The sequence below is a fragment of the Euleptes europaea genome, chromosome 7 (assembly GCF_029931775.1).
Source record: "Euleptes europaea isolate rEulEur1 chromosome 7, rEulEur1.hap1, whole genome shotgun sequence".
Taxonomy (NCBI): domain Eukaryota; kingdom Metazoa; phylum Chordata; class Lepidosauria; order Squamata; family Sphaerodactylidae; genus Euleptes; species Euleptes europaea.
The window spans coordinates 43,860,334-43,878,214 of NC_079318.1; the positions used below are offsets into that span (position 1 = coordinate 43,860,334).

The following is a 17,881-nucleotide window of genomic DNA, read 5'->3' on the forward strand; positions in this document are numbered from 1 at the left end:
GGTGTGACTTACATATTAACTGGATACCTGGAGTAATTGGCTTTTCACAATGGGTTTCTAGTGTGGAGCACTGACATTTGGATTGTTGATTCTCTTTTGACTGCTTGAGGTCTGCTTATTTCCCTACCCAGATATTCATTCTATTCCCCTTAATATACTTTATTCCTGTTTTCTTTCTGTCAGTGATTGTACCAAGCTTATAGAGGATGAATTCCTTCAAACTGGGTGTAGAACCTAAGATAGCAGCTTCTTTAGTTTGGCAGAGGGACTCTACATATGGAAGGTTTTTTTCCATATACTCGGGCCACTTCAGTGTGGATTTGTGCTTGAACTAAAAATGGAGCACATTCACACTTATACAAGTCTATGGCATGCATGTTTTCTGACCACTGGTCAGAACTGGCCTCCCTTGTCCAGGGTCCCAGATTGTTCCTTATAACTCAGTAGGAACTACTAGACCCACTCCTATCTGCCTAGATTAGTCTCTTCATTTGGATCTCATTTCTCAGTCTAAATGTTGTTTGACAACCATCAGAAACAAATTAAGCTGATAAAATAGTCCAGGAGCAAGCTGAAACACTGCAGGATCATCTTGGCTTTGGTCCAGCTGCTGGCTGAGCAGGAGGAAGTGACCTCAAGCCCTTCATCTCTACTGGCTGAATCTTAGCCAGGTGTCTCCTGCAGCAGTGGCCAGTGCTGCTGGGAATTTGTTTGGCTTGGTTCTGGTTCCCAACAGCCCTCTAAGGCCCTGGCCCACTGTGAATTTCCTTGGTAAGTTCGAAGGGTCAGAAAAATGGGAGTCAAGAAACATTTTTAATATGTAGCTTTTAAAATCTTGTATTTTTCAGTACACAGTGCTGGAAGTTATTACTTAGAGGATAACAGATCTATCTTAAGACTCTTGGCGTCGGGTGGTTTTGGACAGTTGGACACTGGTTTATTATAGCATGACAGTAACTTTGTTGAAGCACTATCTTCTGTATTGGAAAAATATTAAATGTGCCAAAGAGAAGTCCTCTCTTGCTAAAGCATCTTGCACTGTTGTTAACAGAACAGCTGATTAGAAGTGCATGTATATAAAAAGTGATTGCATTTTGTTTGAGAGGGGGAAAGACTTTCAGTCCAAGCATGAAAACAAAGGACTCTGAAGGAAAGCAAGAAAGAGCAAAATGGAAATAAACACTACTCACTTGATTTTCAGAGAAAGAGATTTGTCTCCCACTTCCAGATAAATTATGAAAGGCCTCTGGATAGTACAAAATAAATTTCATTTTATGAAAATGGACAAGGAGAGTATGTAAAACTATTGAAAAAGAAGCAATTCTAAAAAATACCATGGTCTTTTTATTTATTGCTGCATTTAGCCAATAAAATTTAAAAATTCAAAAATGAATAAAGCAACATCTTTTTCTATCAAATAATGAGGAAAAAATAATTGAAGGATCAACAATATGCAAGGTGTAAAGTGACGCTGCACTGAAGCGCTAACTGGTACACCACACTGGTTTTCATAGGATGGCTGCTGTTGAACAATAGCAAGCAGCCAGGCCTAGTTGAGACATGCAAAGGTGGGGTATCAAGCCACTGAAAGACTGCTGCCAGGTCTAGGTTTGCCAACCACCACGTAGGACCTGGAAATCTCCCAGAATTACAACTAAACTCCAGACAGTAGAGTTCTGTCCCCCTGGAGAAAATAGTGACTTTGGGTGGTAGACTATTGCATTATACCCTGCTGAGACATTTTCTCTCTCCAAACCTAGCCCTCCTCAGACTCCACCACAAAATCTCCAGAAATTTCCCAACCTGAAGCTAGCAACCCTAGAACTCAGGCCTGTCCCCAATGAGTCCTCCCTCAAAGGCCAAAATAGGCCTGGAAAGGGCCCTGTGGCCCTGTCTTTTACTCACATAAACTGAATCCTGGAATGCTGTGGTTGCCTAGCAACAGCCATTGAGGAAATCCATTGCTTAAAGCTGCAGGCATTCCTTTTATCATTTTTGGGGTTTTTAAACTCCCCCATGTTTTTTGATTTTTTTTAGATTTCACATTTTTCTGTAAACCTGGGCCCCTTTTCAGGTCTGTAAAAAGATCTGTCTTGCCCATTCACAGCTCCAGTCACTGGATTTTAATATCCTCAGATTTGGCCCATCGCTATTAGTATACAGATGATGGATTTGCTGTAGATGTCATGCCAAAGAATAGATAACTAAATATGAAAACTAATATTTTCTCACATCCAGTATCTCAGTACTAATAAAAGGTATGCATATGTTAATGACACACCACAATTTCTCTCTTCATATGAGCATTCACTTGTAGTGTTCTGTATGTGGCAAATGTTAATGATTCCTTGGAATGCCAACACTGGGTCTGAACCATGTATAGCTTGGCATAGCTGTGGCCTGGCACAGAAGGGAATGCACAAGTATACCATGAAGTTATTTTCATACCCATCACAGACTAACAGAGAGTTGTTGTGACATCTGGATGCTGCCTTTCTCTTCTGCTGGTGCCTTTTTCTTTGCTGCTCTTGTTCCATCAGAGGGACATAAGTAATTGAATCCCCCCCATATGCATAAACATGGAACACTCCATTTTATCAGGGTAATATAGAACAAATTATTTGTGCATGCAAAATCCTTCAAGGAAGGGGGAAATTAGAGGAAAGAACAACATGTTATGCTTGTATGTGGCTAATGACCAAACACTCTGAGGGAAATGAAAATATAAAAACGTTATATAGGACTTCAGAAAAGGGTATTTGTCTTTATTATCAAGGCAAAACTCCTCTTCCTGGCTATATACCGCAAGTCTAGCAGTCCTAACCTAATAATCTCAGCATAAAATGGTGCATGAATATTATGGTCTTAAGTGTGATTTAATCTCTAGTTCTTTTCCACCTCCATTTTCATGAAAATGATAAAAGGCGAGATGTTTTTGATTTACGTATTATTAGCTCATGGTTATCCAGAGAACATGAATAATCGTTTTAATGAGCCCATCTGCCTATTTATTTATTTATTTCACTAGCCATTCTCCATTCACATTAGCAGCGCATGGTCTGTTATTCCCATTTATCTCAGCAATCATCTCCTGAGAAAATGCCACCGGCAGCATTTTCAAGTGTTTAAAGAAATGTTTCAGGCGGTTTAAACTTTCTGTAAAATAATAATTGAAAGATACTGGTGGATTCTGAGATGCTTATTGTAGGCAGATTTGGAGGTGCGAGCCCACTTTTCTTAGCTTTAAAACCATTTTGTTCTGCACATATCATGCAACGTGCTTTGATCAAATTGGCTTTCCTTAAAGCAGGAGTGTGTAAAAATTTAACGTCTGATGAATAAATTATGGAAATGTAAGGACGCTTTGCTTCTTCATTTCTTAACTTAAAACGATTCTCTGATAAAAACTGGAGGCATTTTCAGAGGCATCCTGTCAAATCCATACTATCATGAAGATCAACCAGAGTAACTGGTTGACCACTGTGTGAGACAGGATGCTGGACTGGATGTACCACTGGTCGAATCCAGCAGGGCTCTTTTTATGTTCTTATCAAAGGGGGTGGGGGAAGAAAGATAGTAATGCACACAACCTGAACTATTACTGCTGTTTGTTTTGTCTGTTTGATGAGATAAACCACTATCCTAAATCAAGACTCTTCAGCATGAGAAAATGAATTAAGGGCCAACAGAACCATTTGACATGCATCTTTCTTCTGTTATTCTGGCTCTTCAGTACAAACTAGAAAGTGTGGGGAAAGTTCTTCTTAAAGGAAGGGGGGGGAAGAAAAGTTTTATGTTCTGTTCTCCTGACCCAGCTAAGGAGAACTTTTAGAAGCAGCCATGCATACATACCACTTGCTGGCATTAAAACTGTGAGCATAAATCAGATGTGCATTGAGATATGGATCCAAAAGCACATCCAAGTGAGGAATACAATGCAGACTGCATTTTGTTTTCTGGCCCTTCCAAGTGATCCTAGAAATCTGCTACATCTTGGAACTAAAAGTGAGTTAGTTCACTCAGTTCCTTGCAAGCTATTATCTAAAAAGAAAAACCATTGCAATGGACAGTCGTGTGACTTACTTTCCATGATGTCAAGACGAATCATGCAGCATGCAAAATCAGGAAAGCTGAATCTCATAGAGGAGTCGCCATATCTTACTGCCATTAGCTGGAGAAGCTTCTCATCAACACTCAGCCCTACAGGCAACAGGAGGAGAAGATGAAAAAGGAGACAACACAGTACCATAATGCTTGGCAGCTATAGAGAACTGTGTTCATTTAGACCAGTGGTAGTCACTCTGCAGATTATGGAGAGCCACAATTACAGTTCTCAACAACCAAAGGAGGTACATGACCACTGTATGGCCAGCACATTACCCCAAACATGCACAGACAATAATATATAACACTTTTAATTACCAGAGTACCTCCGAGCATCTATAGTTGCCTTTCCCCACTACTGGGTGTTTTATTTTATGGGCTAGTATCGAACAGTGGCATGCCCCATTCCACCACCTTATTCAGCTGCACACGTCAACCCAGCCTCAAACATAGAAACCCCATATCTGTACAACCTTAATATAATAATCACAGGCAAGTTGTGTTGCATTTTAAAAATGAAACAGTTTTATCTTGGGCCCATCACCATGATATATTTATTGCAACTTTAAAAGAAACCGCCCACTTTCCCTGGAACATGGGATGGGTGCCGTGGGGGGAAGTGGCACTGAGCTAGGGCCCTACCTTCTGTGGCTCTGGGCAAGTCACGAATGCCCAACCTTGCAATGAAATGACTGGGTTGTCGGAAAGTTTCCGGTCACTGAAAAGCTTCAGCAGATAGATTTCTGCTTGTCTTATGGCCATTAAAGGCACAAACGCACTGCCAGAAAATGAGGCAACCTTAATGATAACCAAAGAGATCTTATCTCAGACCCAATCTTCATTTATGGAGGTAAGGCAATCATTTTAAGGCATGGTGAACAATTGTTTTCTCCATTTTTTCTTTTCCCCTACTTTCAGAAAACACTGATTGAATCCATAGTTAAGCCATTAGAACCAAGATTCTCCAACTATAACATAATGAGCCATCTTAAGGGCATGTATGCAAGGATCAATGAAGTTGATTTGGTAATGTGTTCAGAAGTGACAAGGTTTGTTTCTTTATTTAAAGTATTCCATCTCACCCTTTCTCCAAAAGCAGGCTCATGTGAAGTACTCAACTTGTAATTAGTTAATGGAATTTATTAACACAATATATGATTACGATCACTAGCTTAAATAGTTTTAAAAGGATATCAACAAATGTATGGCCTATAAACAGTTATGAGCTGTGCTAGCTAAATAGAACCACCACGTTCAAAACTACCTCTGAATATCGGATGTTGTAGAAAAAACCTATACGGGACAAAGTTTGTCTTCATGGTCTGCTTTAGGAATGTCTCCAGCGGTAACTAGCTGGCTATTTTTCGGAACAGGATGCTTAACTAGTTACATATTTGGCCCAGTACTATAGGGCTCTTCTTATTTTAGGAAGGTGTGAGAATCAGATTATCCTATTTAATTCTCACTGACAGTCAAAACAGTGCTTGCTACACCAGAAGATGTATATACTTTCTAGACTGAAACAGGCTATCATTGGAAGACTTTCTCCATGTGGGACTGGCATACCAGCAGAACCATCCCAATATCTTGCTGTCATTAGCGAACCAGTATGCAGTCCAAGAGATATGCCCCAGAATCCCTTGCAATGTCTCAGCAAGGCCTTAGATGATGCACTGCAGCCACTTGGGGGAACAAAGTTAGTGACCATTCTCACATGCGCGTGTGCGCGCGCGCACACACACACACACACACCACTAGTCCCAAGCCCTGCTCTCTGAGCCCCTTTCTGCAGAGGCACAATGGATGGCAACCAGTATGTGTTAAGTGCTGTCAAGTCACTTCCGACTCATGGAGACCCTATGAATCAGTGTCCTCCAAAACGTCCTATGGTTAACAGCCTTACTCAGGTCTTGCAAATTAAGGGCTTCCTTTAGAGTCAATCCATCTCATGTTGGGTCTTCCTCTTTTCCTGCTGCCTTCAACTTTCTCTAGCGTTATTGTCTTTTCCAGTGATTCTGGTCTTCTCAAAGTACGATAGCCTCAGTTTAGTCATTTTAGCTTCTAGGGAGAGTTCAGGCTTGATTTGATCTAGAACCCACTTATTTGTGTTTTTGTTTTTTTGGGCAGTCCTTGGTATCTGTAACACTCTCTTCCAACATCACATTTCAAAGGAATCTACTTTCTTCCTGACAGCTTTCTGTCACAGAAGAAACATCTTCACTTTTTCGAATGGCCTCTCACTTTACTGTCCTTTAGGTGCCAGGCCAAAGCAGTCCTTTTTACCCTGTTTTTATGGTCTGCTTCTAGCCTGAGGGCTGTTTTATAAACAGTCAATGATAAAGGTGAGAGCGAGAAAGCACATGGACAATATGAAAGCAGCAGATATTTGCAACACATTTGACATCCAATTATCAGTAATTGGGCAGGAAATCTGCCTCAACCAGGTGGAGGGAATTCATTTGAGAGATACAAATTAGCTAACATAAGCGGGGGGGGGGGGAGGCTGGTGAACACTGTGGTGTGCATTACACATTACATATTCTCTTAAATTCAGCTAGTGGAGGAAGGGAAGCTGACTTTGCAATATTCATTTTACATACACACACCTTCCTTCAATTCCGTACTTGTGATGTTTGTTTGTTTTGCCTTTAAAGTTTGCACAGCAAGCAATTTCCCTTCCAATGTTACACTTTATTGCCTTTATTATCACAATACCTTTCTTGCATCTTCCCTGATGCAGTACATTAGTGATAAATTCCAGACAGGAGTGCTCAGAGCATCTTCCTCTGCCTCCAAATGCACATCAGGACTTGCTGTCTCTAAGGGGGCTTAGAACCTCCCCCCCTCCAAAAAAATGACTGTACTAAGCTCGGGGCTGTCATTTGATTACCTTCTCTTTGACTTTTCCAATCCCCACAGGGGAGAACAAAAAATATCTTAGTGCAACTTAAACAGCCATATAACCATCTAAAAGCCTCATCTCTAAGGTAGCATTATTGGACAGCACCTTCCTCTATACAACCTGAGGGGCTGCATATATAAATGCACTCAGAAAACTATTCAATGAGGAATTGGGGGCGGGGTAGGGAGAGAGCTTCCAATTCCAGCCCTGCTCAGCAGATGTCAGTATGAACTAGACTTGCGCATGGGAGTCTGCTGTGTTTCTTTCATTTTTGTTATCAATTCCAAAAGCGGCTCTTTCATTATTGGGTTGTTCCATATGGTTTCATTATTGTTTCTTTTGTTACTGCTGTTTTATTTTCATAATTCCCCATTTGTTTCAATTGAAGATCCCCCCTTCCCCTTCTTGGGGGAATTTCAGCACTCCCCAAGGTAAGGTTGCCAGTTCCGAGTTGGGAAATACCTGGAGATTCGGGGTGGGGGGGAGCCTGAGGTGGGCGGGGTTTGGTGAGGGGAGAGATTTCAATGCCATAGAGTCCAATTGCCAAAGTGGCCATTTTCTCCAGGTGAACTGATCTCTATTGACTGGAGAGCAGTTGTAATAGCAGGAGATCTCCAGCCACAACCTGAAGGTTGGCAACCCTACCCATAGGACAGACATACTGCCAAATTTGAGTCAGGTAAAATAAAGGTGTGTGTGTGAAGTGCCGCCAAGTCACTTCTAACTCATGGTGACCCTATGAGTCAGTATCCTCCAAAACATCCTATTGTTAATAGCCAAGCTCAGGACTTGCAAACTGAGAGCTGAGGCTTCCTTTGCAGAGTCAATCCATCTCATGTTGGGTCTTCCTCTTTTCCTGCTGCCTTCAGCTTTTCCTAGCATTATTGTCTGTTCCAGTTAGTCTTATCTTCTCATAATGTGACCAAAGTATGATAGTCTTAGTTTAATCATTTTAGCTTCTAGGGAGAGATCAGGCTTGATTTGATCTAGTACCCATTTATTTGTTTTTTGGTGGTCGATGATATCCTCCACACTCTCTTCCAACACCCCAAAGGAGTCTACTTTCTTCATGTCAGCTTTCTTCATTATCCAACTTTACACTCATACATAGTAAACCTACCCATATCCTTCAGTATTGTTATACCTCACATATATATGTAATCTTAGTTGCAGTCAGTCAAGAAAGCCCAGATCCTTTTTGTCCCCTCCCCAACCTCTTTAAGGAAAGCAGCTTATGCCCTTATTGGGAAAATGCTGGCTGCCTTGTAAAAGTGGAAACAGTAGAGTCAGAGAGAGGTAAGACTGCAATAACAAAGGAAAGAGAACAAAATGAAATAAAATCACAGGCTTTTTTGTTATAGGTTGTTTAGATGGGGAATCTGTTTCATTTTCATATAAATTACAATAATTACACAACATCCCATTTCATTATTGTGATTAATTATGAAAGAAATGCACAAGTCTAGTATGAAGTCTAAGGTGGGGGGGGGGGAGTTGGAAGTTCATTTCCATGGCATCATCCTTCATCATTCTACTAAAAGTCTAATGAGCCCAGAAGCAAAAAGTACTACATTTCAAAATTTAACTGAAAATTGAAATGATGTTCAAAGTTAGCGTACCTGCCATCTGTACCACTCGTTTCAAACCGGAAATGTCCAGGAATCCAGATTTGTTTTCATCTGCCCATCTAAAAGTCTCCTAGAAAATATTTACACTTGATTTAAAAGTGGAAATGTCTAGATTCAATTACTGTTTTTTATGAATTATCATAGAATACCTATCCCCCTCCCACTCTGTATTGGGAATTTATTTTCTGTAATAATTTATTGGTGAATGAGAAACTCCATTAAAGAACTCAAGATCATTAACTGTTAAGCAGTACGAAACAGAAAAACAGACCAATTTGGAAGTATAAATTCACACAGACCTTGTATTTGTTGAGATACCTCCACAGCCGTTGAAACTCTTCCAGTAGGAGTTTTCCATTATCGTAGAACTGTATGTATAGTCAAGTTTTAAATAAGCTTTAGTTCAATTGCATGTAAATATACAAATATGTGCAATGCAGTTTGGCTGACGGTGGACAGCTGTCCTAAACCGAAGTGTCCTTTGATGTGCCTTCTGAGCTCTAACCTCTTGCTCCCTAAGAATGTAATGACACATTTAGATATATGATATGGTGTGTGTGGGGAGGAGGGGGGTAAATTCAAACTGCAAGTAGAAAATTGCACGTTTAACAGCTTCCTCAAATTCAGGCACAGAGCTGGGGGAAGGAGCGCCTGGGGCAGGGGGAGAGAGGGATGTGCCAATTGCCAAAGCAGCCATTTTCTCCTGGTGAACTGATCTCTAGCAGCTTAAGATCAGTTGTAATAACAGGAGATCTCCAGCTAGCACCTGGAAGTTAAAACCTATACTGCAAGTAGTTAGACTGTAGGAGAAGGCAGCACGAGGCTCACTATTCTAGACTCATGAGGTTCACTATCCGTGTGCATTAACACGTTCACGAAGTAGTATATTCTTGTTTTGTTTTTTCATTTTTGTTTGCTCTTTGATATAATAGTTGTCAGAAACGCCAATCAATAATCAATAATCAACACTCTTATCCCCTTTACCCAATCTTAATTAGGGATAGAGAAGACCAGACACAGAGAGATCTGTTGAAAGCATTTATTTGGCCAGAATAAATGGGAGACAGTTTAGCACATGCAAGTTCCCTAACTGCTCAAAGAAAATGGTCCACTGCTTGCTCTTTTATAGCCCTTCAGAGGCTCAGCCCCCCTACTGATGCCCGAACGCTGGCCCTTTTGGCTTCCCATGATTGGATAAAGCCAGTCTTTCCCGGCCGCCCTAAAATCCATACATGGTATACGTTGACATCATTGAAACACCCATTTCTAAAATGGTTAGTTTGCTGATTATCGAAGTTTCAGATCCCATGTCCTTTGAGTTGTTTATTTGTCATGTGTGCTTATCTTACAAAATACTTGCTGACAGCGTAAGTTATTTCTGATGTTTTAGACCCTATTACTGACTGGTTTCTACTGTTCACTTCCCCTATTTCACGACCATCTGTTAAGATTTCCTTTGGTAGATTTCCAGGCTCCCTAGACTCCCCCTCCCATCTCTGACCATCCATCTTAAGTTCTGTCTGAACTTTTAACCTTTCCTTTAATTCTATATGGGAATCTAAAATCCTCCAATACTTTATTGCTAAATCCAAAAATCAATAGTTGAGGGCTCTTGGATTTGTCTTCTCATCTTAATCATGAAGCAATTAGCCTGTGTGCACAGTATTTCCTCAATATTCCAAACCATTAGACCTTTACACAATCATTCTTCATTTAAACAGTATATTGCTGGAGCCTGTACTGTCTTCAGAAAGAAACTATGCAATCTATTTCATGGTATAGATCCTGTTTCCCATAGAAATCTCCTTTAATTCTTATTACTCTGCATATTTCAATTTTGCCCATGTATTTCTCTTCAGTAAGCATGCTTCCTCTTTTGGGGTTGAATCAGTAGTGGTTTAATGTATTTTTTTATCCAGCCCCCCTACAGGAATACTATTTTAACCTTGATTAAAGGTGTACTAATTCTCTCATCTGCAAATCTAATATTTTAATCTATCTATTGGAAAGCTCCTTTCAGTTAAAATAATTCCTTCTTCTGTCTCCCCTGCATGTCTATTTTAGAATTCTTTCTGCAAAGCCAGTCTGAGTTATAAAACAGGAAGTAACTTCTCCTACCTAACAACTGCCCTTTTCAAATCTCTTAAGTTTATTAAGATTTCTTATAGTGCAATATAAGCTAATCTAAAATATATCTGCATTTATATTCTATTCTCCTAAGTATAATTTTTATTTTACCCTTAATTGCCAAGCTTATAGTGAGCTGCCAAGATTCAGTTCCTCTTCTCCCCATGCTTTGTGTCTATCTGTGCCATGATGCTTTGACTTTCTGCAGCCACTGTCTGGGTTCAATGGGACTCTGCAGAATCTCACTGTAGATCCAGAAGATATTCTGGAAGGAGATTTCCCCATCCATAAATGAATCAGGTCACCCCTTCCCATCTCTCTGCTGCTTCCTTTCCAGCTCCCTAATCCAGTGATTGCAGTTCATTAACCCCTTTCATAGACAACTGCATAGTCTTTCAAGCATGGGAGAAGAGAACCTTGTCCTTGCTCTTATTTCTTTAATCTATATATAAAACATTCCTATACTTTGAATATATATATATGCTTTAAAGCAGAATAAATCTTAAAGATTCTTCTCTCAAATCTCCTCCCTGTCTGTGTTATTTTTGAATCCTCTCTGTCTGCAGCTTCAACAGGAAGCCTGCTAGCCTAACCGAAGGAAAAAGCGGAACTTGAGAGGCTCTCTGTGTTTAGAAAGATTTCAGCCTCTTGTCTTTTGCTTCCCCCAAAATGTCCAGGCCTTGCCGGGAGAAATCTTTGGGTTTGTCTTAAAAGGCATTTTATATATGCTACCTAAAAGCCACCTTTATATACACTGTCATGGGTAAACAGGTAATTTGTCTCCATCATAGTAAAATGTACTTTAGTAATTTATAAGCTTTGCCTTATTTCATGTTTTTTTTGTCTTAGAATAGTGAGCCTCATGGTGCCTTCTCCTACAGTACCTGGAAGTTGGCAACCCTAACGACGGCCTTGAGGTTTTCTGCATTCTGAGCCTTGAATGTCCCAACCCATGTCAATAAATTCCAGCGCCTCTTTGGAAAGAGACACATAGGTCTGACATTTTTCTGAGTCTTTAAGGTCACAATACATTGCTCTCATGCATAATTAAAGCTGCATTCTTAAGTTTGTGTGCTTGTACATGGGAGTTAGTCTGTGACTCTCCCTTCCCCCAGATATAAATAGAAATGCTAATCAGAGGGGAAATTTACTTGAAAGTAAACACTACCTATGCATTCCTAGGCAGAGAGAGTGACTTTGTTTGAGAAATGAACTCTGGCTGTAGACATTGTTAAGATTTGTATGCTTTGCCATGCAGTATAATATTTTCTTGGATGGAGAAGGTGGAGACTGAAGTGAATATGGTCTGCGTCCTTAGGGTTGCCAGGTCCCTCTTTCCCAATGGCGGGAGGTTTTTGGGGCGGAGCAAGAGGAAGGCAGGGTTTAGGGAGGGAAGGGACTTCAATGCCATAGAGTCCAATTATCAAAGCAGCCATTTTCTCCAGGTGAACTGATCTCTATTGGCTGGAGATCAGTTGTAATAGCAGGAGATTTCCTGCTAGTTCCTGGAGGTTGGCATCCCTATGCATCCTATTCAGGCCCTGGCAGTGAGCAGTATGCGATAGGGTTGCCAATGCCAACTGAGGCTGGGAAAATTCCTGGAGATTTGTGGGGGGGGGGGGTTGGTCCTGAGGAACTCTGGGGAGGGGAGGGAGCTCAGTGGGGATATGATGCCACAGAGTCCACCCTCCAAAGCTGTCATTTCCTACTGCTAAGGTTGCCAACCTCCAGGTGGTGGCTGGAGAACCCCCTCTATTACAACTAATCTCCAGCCGATAGAAATCAGTTCACTTGGAGAAAATGGCCGCTTTGGCAATTGGACTCTATGACATTGAAGTCCCTCCCCTTGCTAAACCCCACCCTCCTCAGGCTCCACCCCCAAATCTCCAGGTATTTCCCAGCCCAGAGCTGGCAACCCTACCTCCTGAGGAGGTGATCTTTGTAGCCTGGATATCAGTTGTAATTCTGTGAGAACGCCAGGCCCTACCAGTAGGGTTGCCAGGTCCCTCTTCGACACCCGGCGGGAGATTTTGGGGTGGACCCTGAGGAGGGTGGGGTTTGGGGAAGGGAGGGACTTCAATGCCATAGAGTCCAATTGCCAAAGCGGCCATTTTCTCCAGGTGAACTGATCTCTATTGGCTGGAGATAGCAGGAAAACTCCAGCTAGTACCTGGAGCTTGGCAGCCCTACCTACCAGGAGGTTGGCAACCCTAGTTTGCAGAATGGACTGACATTCCGAAGACTCTTACCCTTCCCCCTACGTCTTATAGAAGTGGTCCACAGAGAGGAAAGCATGGCAATTTATAGATTCTTCACATATGTAGTGGGCAGATCTAATGGCAAATATTTACTCACAGAGCTCCTGCAAAGGGAAGCTCAGCACAGCCATAACTCAAAGAGAGGAAGGGCAGCATAAGGGAGGTTTATTGCATTTGCGGAAAAGATACATCCATCAGAGCTAAAAGGCTCCTGCATGAATCGAAGCTGAATCTATCTCCTCTTCCCCCACCGACCATTAGATCTATAAATGGATAAATCAGAAGGCAACAGACACAAAGAATAAAAAGGTTAGGGAGGGTAGCAGTAGAAGAATGGCTTGCTTTTAACCCCAGGTTTTTGGAAACGGGAGACCTCCACTGTGGGCTGCTTCACAATTGATATTTTGCAAAAGGAACCGGAAAGGACTTAACCTTGTTTTCAAATGCACTTGTTGCTAGCATGTATTTGGTACTTAGAGTCTGTTCCCCAAGACAAAACATCACCTGAGAAATGGCCCAAAGGGGATTCATAAGGTTATTTGCTTAACATAAATTCTCAGCACAGTATGTTACCCATCACGGGAACCATTCCACGTGCATTTGCAGAGACTGGAAAAGCACTGAACATTTGGGTTCAAGTCCCTTGTGTCAGGGGCACTGAAAGGAGGTACTCTGGTTACTTGGAGATACATGGAACCAGGGAAGTCATGCAGTTAACTTTTATATGTTGGGTTGAGGCAGAATGGTATGAGGGGAACCCCTGGAGAAAATCTTTGTCTAGGAGCTATGATGCCTCTCAGCAGCCCTGTCTCAAAGACTTTCCCTTATAGGAACAATGGGCTGGATCCTAAGCACAGTAAACAAAACAAATTTGTGGAATGACTCTTTGCCCATCCCATTCCCACTGCAGTCCTGTGACCTCCAAAAGCTGTTTCTGAAGATCAGGGATCTTTCATCAACAGTATAGGATGTGGGGTGGGACAATTGCAGTGGGAAAGGATCATAAGCCAAAATTGCCCCAGAATGGCCTCTTTTGTGAGTCAGGAGATTAAAAAAATAAGGCCAAGGCCGATGGTACAAAATAGGTAAAAATATATATTTATTACTCAGATAAAATTCCCTACGTGTTTCACCCAAGAGGCTTCTTCAGGGGAGCTACTGAACTTATACTCTTTGGAAAACCACTGCAAGCTTAACAGATTCCTTGGCCTTATTTTTTTTATCTCCTGTGACTGGTGCAGCCCTTTTATTTCTCCTTTCCCTTATGTGAGTCATTCAGTGAATGGAGGAGAAGTTCATGGCAGATTGAGGTGCTGGTTCTACTGATTCACTCTTTCTACTGCAGGCTCCATACTTCACCCCATACTATTACCTCACAAGGAGATTTTTAAAGGGGTGGGGTGCAAGGATCTGCTTTGGGAATATCTTGCTTCATTCATGTTGCTGAAGTGCCAACTCAGCATCTGCAAGTTGTCCTGTGCTGTGCAGTAACTTTACTCTTGTTGAACAAACTAGCTGTAAAAGATGATGGCCTAATGCTCCCACTCTCCACCTATGATCTGAATGATCACAGGCCTCTGTTAATGTGGGGTAGGGTTGCCAGTAGGGTTGCCAGGTCCCTCTTTGCCACCGGTGGGAGGTTTTGGGGGCGAAGCTTGAGGAGGATGGGGGTTTAGGGAGGGGAGGGACTTCAATGCCATTGAGTCCAATTGCCAAAGTGGCCATTTTCTCCAGGGGAACTGATCTCTGTCGCCTGGAGATCAATTGTAATAGTAGGAGATCCCCAGCCAGTACCTGGAGGTTGGCAACCCTAGTTGCCAGGTCCCTCTTTGCCACTGGTGGGAGGCTTTTGGGGTGGAGCCTGAGGAGTGTGGGGTATGGGGAGGAGAGGGACTTCTATGCCATAAAGTCCAATTGCCAAAAAGGCCATTTTCTCCAGGTGAACTGATCTCTATTGGCTGGAGATCAGTTGTAATAGCAGGAAATTACCAGCTAGTACCTGGAGGTTTGCAACCCTAGTGTGGGGTACTATAGGAGATGGCATCGCACAACCCATATACATTCTCAAGTCTTTGTAACAATGAAAAACAGATAAGATTTTCTGCCTTAAGGGAACAAGGAGTTTAAAATGTTTTCAAAAATCTCATAGGTAATGTATTCTAAACTAGAGATGGGTAACAGAAACTTGGTCTAGTCCCTGGGGACTTCCCACCTCCTCTGCAGAGTAACCTAAGTTCCAAGAACCCCTCTCCTTATTAAGCAAACTGCTTTTTAATAGCCTGCTTCCATGTCTCAGGCCCTTGCTTGGTGCTTAAAATGTTTGACCTATCTGGGGTTCTTCTTGGCCAGCATAATGTTCAAATTCAGTCAACATGCAGCAGCCTTCCAAGGGTCTTTAGGCTCATGTTGCATGCATAGGCATCAATCAATGGGTTTATACTTAATGGCAGCCATTTGGAGCCCCTCGGTCTGTCCTTTTCTCCCTTGGGCTACTTTTCTGTACTTTAATGATACTGTTCATATGACCAATTCAGCCCTGAATGTTGTCACACTAAGATCAACATTAAGGAACAAGAACTATACACACACACATACACACAGAGAGATATCTAGATAATCAATAAGAAAATTAGTATTTTTATCTTAATTGACTGGGGGGGGGGGAAACTTGGCAACTGCCAATGTAGTATTAAAATCTACCCCTGCTAAAAGAACCCTCAAATTATCCAATTCACCCACAGGTTTCCAGAGAAAAGGCTTTATCCATCCGTCTCTAGCATCGTTGAGCAGGTCGCAGCTAAACAAGGAATGCTAAAGAGTGTCTATTTGGCCAGAACCACATTGACATACTCTCTCACATTACGGTACCCTATTTAAATGATCCATTAACTCCACGGATGGAATGGCATTCAGTCTAGCCAACATAAATAATCATCTGTATCGTGGGTTTATCAGAAAATCAAAATACATTGGGAGAGATTGCGGCAAGTTTAGACCTAGGTATAGAGATGAGCATACTCTACGTGCTCTTATTGTAGTTTTTGCAAGCAGCCCAGGATTGAAGAAAGAGCTGCCAATAACCCACAATCCCCTTGGGGTACAATATTGGATATGAGCCTAGCTAAGAGACATAAATCAGGGACAATGAGGAGTTACAGGAAGTTAAGCAGCGTACATGGAAGCTTTAACACCCCCTTTACCTGTTTGTCTCTTTTACTTTTCCAAATGGATTCTACATCCTCTGCATGATACATGTTAAAGATGAGCCTGCTGATGGTGCTTCTAGTTTGGGCCTTGTGTCTTGGCTCCCATGGAGTATGTGAACGACTGACTGGATATGGCTACTTTTGCTGGCTCTTCAACTCTTGCTCGGTTCAAAATACAGCCCCCATTAAAAATTAGTTGCCAACCAGGGCCCTGGACTGAGGAAAAGATAACTTCCAAAATCATACTTGACCATAAAAATGAACTATACCTTTCAGGAATACATCATTAAGGATCTTTTGCAGTTGTGAAGCATCCAGGTAGGATCTCTAATAGAGAATATAAGAAAAGTGCTTATAAGGGATATGGTTTTGTCTCTGTGTAAATAACATTCACTCACATTGATAGATTTGCAAACTTTGCCCAAGAAAGGAATCTCAGAATCTCCCTCCCTCCCTCCGTCCCTCCCTCCCTCTCGCTCATATCTCTACACAGTTATGCTTGTTTGCTGCTTTTGTTACTTGGCAGTTCTCATCAGGAGCTCTTTCTGCTGTTCCAGCAAGAACATTAGTAAGGTATATAAGAACGATAATTGGTAATAAATGTCAGAGGGGTGCAGAATGCAGCTGTCTTTGCTCTGATGCTCTGTTAATCTGAACGTATTGCTACTATCTCTTACATCTATTTATTAATTTAGTACTGATTTTTTTAAAACCCATTCTCTTCTCATTTTTCAACGTTCTCTGTCTGTTTGCATATTGTAGGGACATAGATTGAGCTGGCTTTACTAGTGAAACTTTAACAAGTAGATTACAGAGGCTATCGCAGTCCAGAAATATTTATTCAGAAGGAGAAAGCTCCTATGGTGACTGGTTGAATGAGCTTTCCATCATGGCCTGAATAGTGAAATCAGTCATATCAACAGGGAAATGTGTAGGGAAAGACATCAGGCTGTCTGCTCATATCTAAAAGAGTTATGCATGTCAGCTGGTTAATACACATTTGACACCCCCCCCCCGTTCTCCTTGGCTGCACTTCATTTTTCTGTTTAGTTACTGTAGGAATTGAGATCCTGCCTTAGCTTTAAGTTTTGCTTCTTCATTTTGAGGACTTTTTCCTAACCAAGAACTGGATTTGCTGTCGGACAGATCCCTTTTTGCATCATATATTGAGTTCTGTTTGCTACATTTTAGGTTTACACCTTTATAATGTTACAGTGTGCGTCCCAAATTGAGTGGCATTCACCTGGGAATGACAGCCCTTTGACAAATTTTGCAATTGTCCAAAAACCTAGAGATAGAGCAGTGAGTATGTGGACAGTATTTGTCAGAACTCATTAACTTATGTCTAATAAAGAACACACAGGAAGCTGGCTTATACTGAATCAGACCATTGGGCTGTCAAGGTCAGTATTGTCTACTCAGACTGGCAACAGCACTCCAGGGTCTCAGGCAGAAGCCCTTCACTTCCCTTACTACCTGGCCCTTTCAGCTGGAGATGCCAGGGATTGAACCTGCAAAGCAGATTCTGCAATGTAGATTGAACAAGCAAAGCAGATTCTCTGCCACTGAGCCAAAGCCCCTCCCCTAAGTAGAAATTACAAAATTAGTTTGGGGTTGCCAGCATGCCCAGAGAGACAGCATAGCATAGTGGTGGAG

At 41.7% G+C, this 17,881-nt stretch overlaps 1 protein-coding gene across 1 annotated transcript in view; it reads right to left on the minus strand.

The window, feature by feature from the left end:
* Window positions 1-17,881, minus strand: part of CAPN13 (calpain 13) — a 117,399-nt gene that overhangs the window by 29,115 nt on the left and 70,403 nt on the right. Inside the window, exons 16-22 of the mRNA XM_056853364.1 lie at window positions 16,495-16,552; window positions 13,209-13,282; window positions 8,934-9,002; window positions 8,626-8,704; window positions 4,084-4,200; window positions 1,191-1,246; window positions 193-331 (exon numbers count right to left, since the gene is read on the minus strand). Of these exons, the coding sequence (XP_056709342.1) occupies window positions 193-331; window positions 1,191-1,246; window positions 4,084-4,200; window positions 8,626-8,704; window positions 8,934-9,002; window positions 13,209-13,282; window positions 16,495-16,552 (592 nt within the window). The remainder of the gene's footprint in view (window positions 1-192; window positions 332-1,190; window positions 1,247-4,083; window positions 4,201-8,625; window positions 8,705-8,933; window positions 9,003-13,208; window positions 13,283-16,494; window positions 16,553-17,881) is intronic.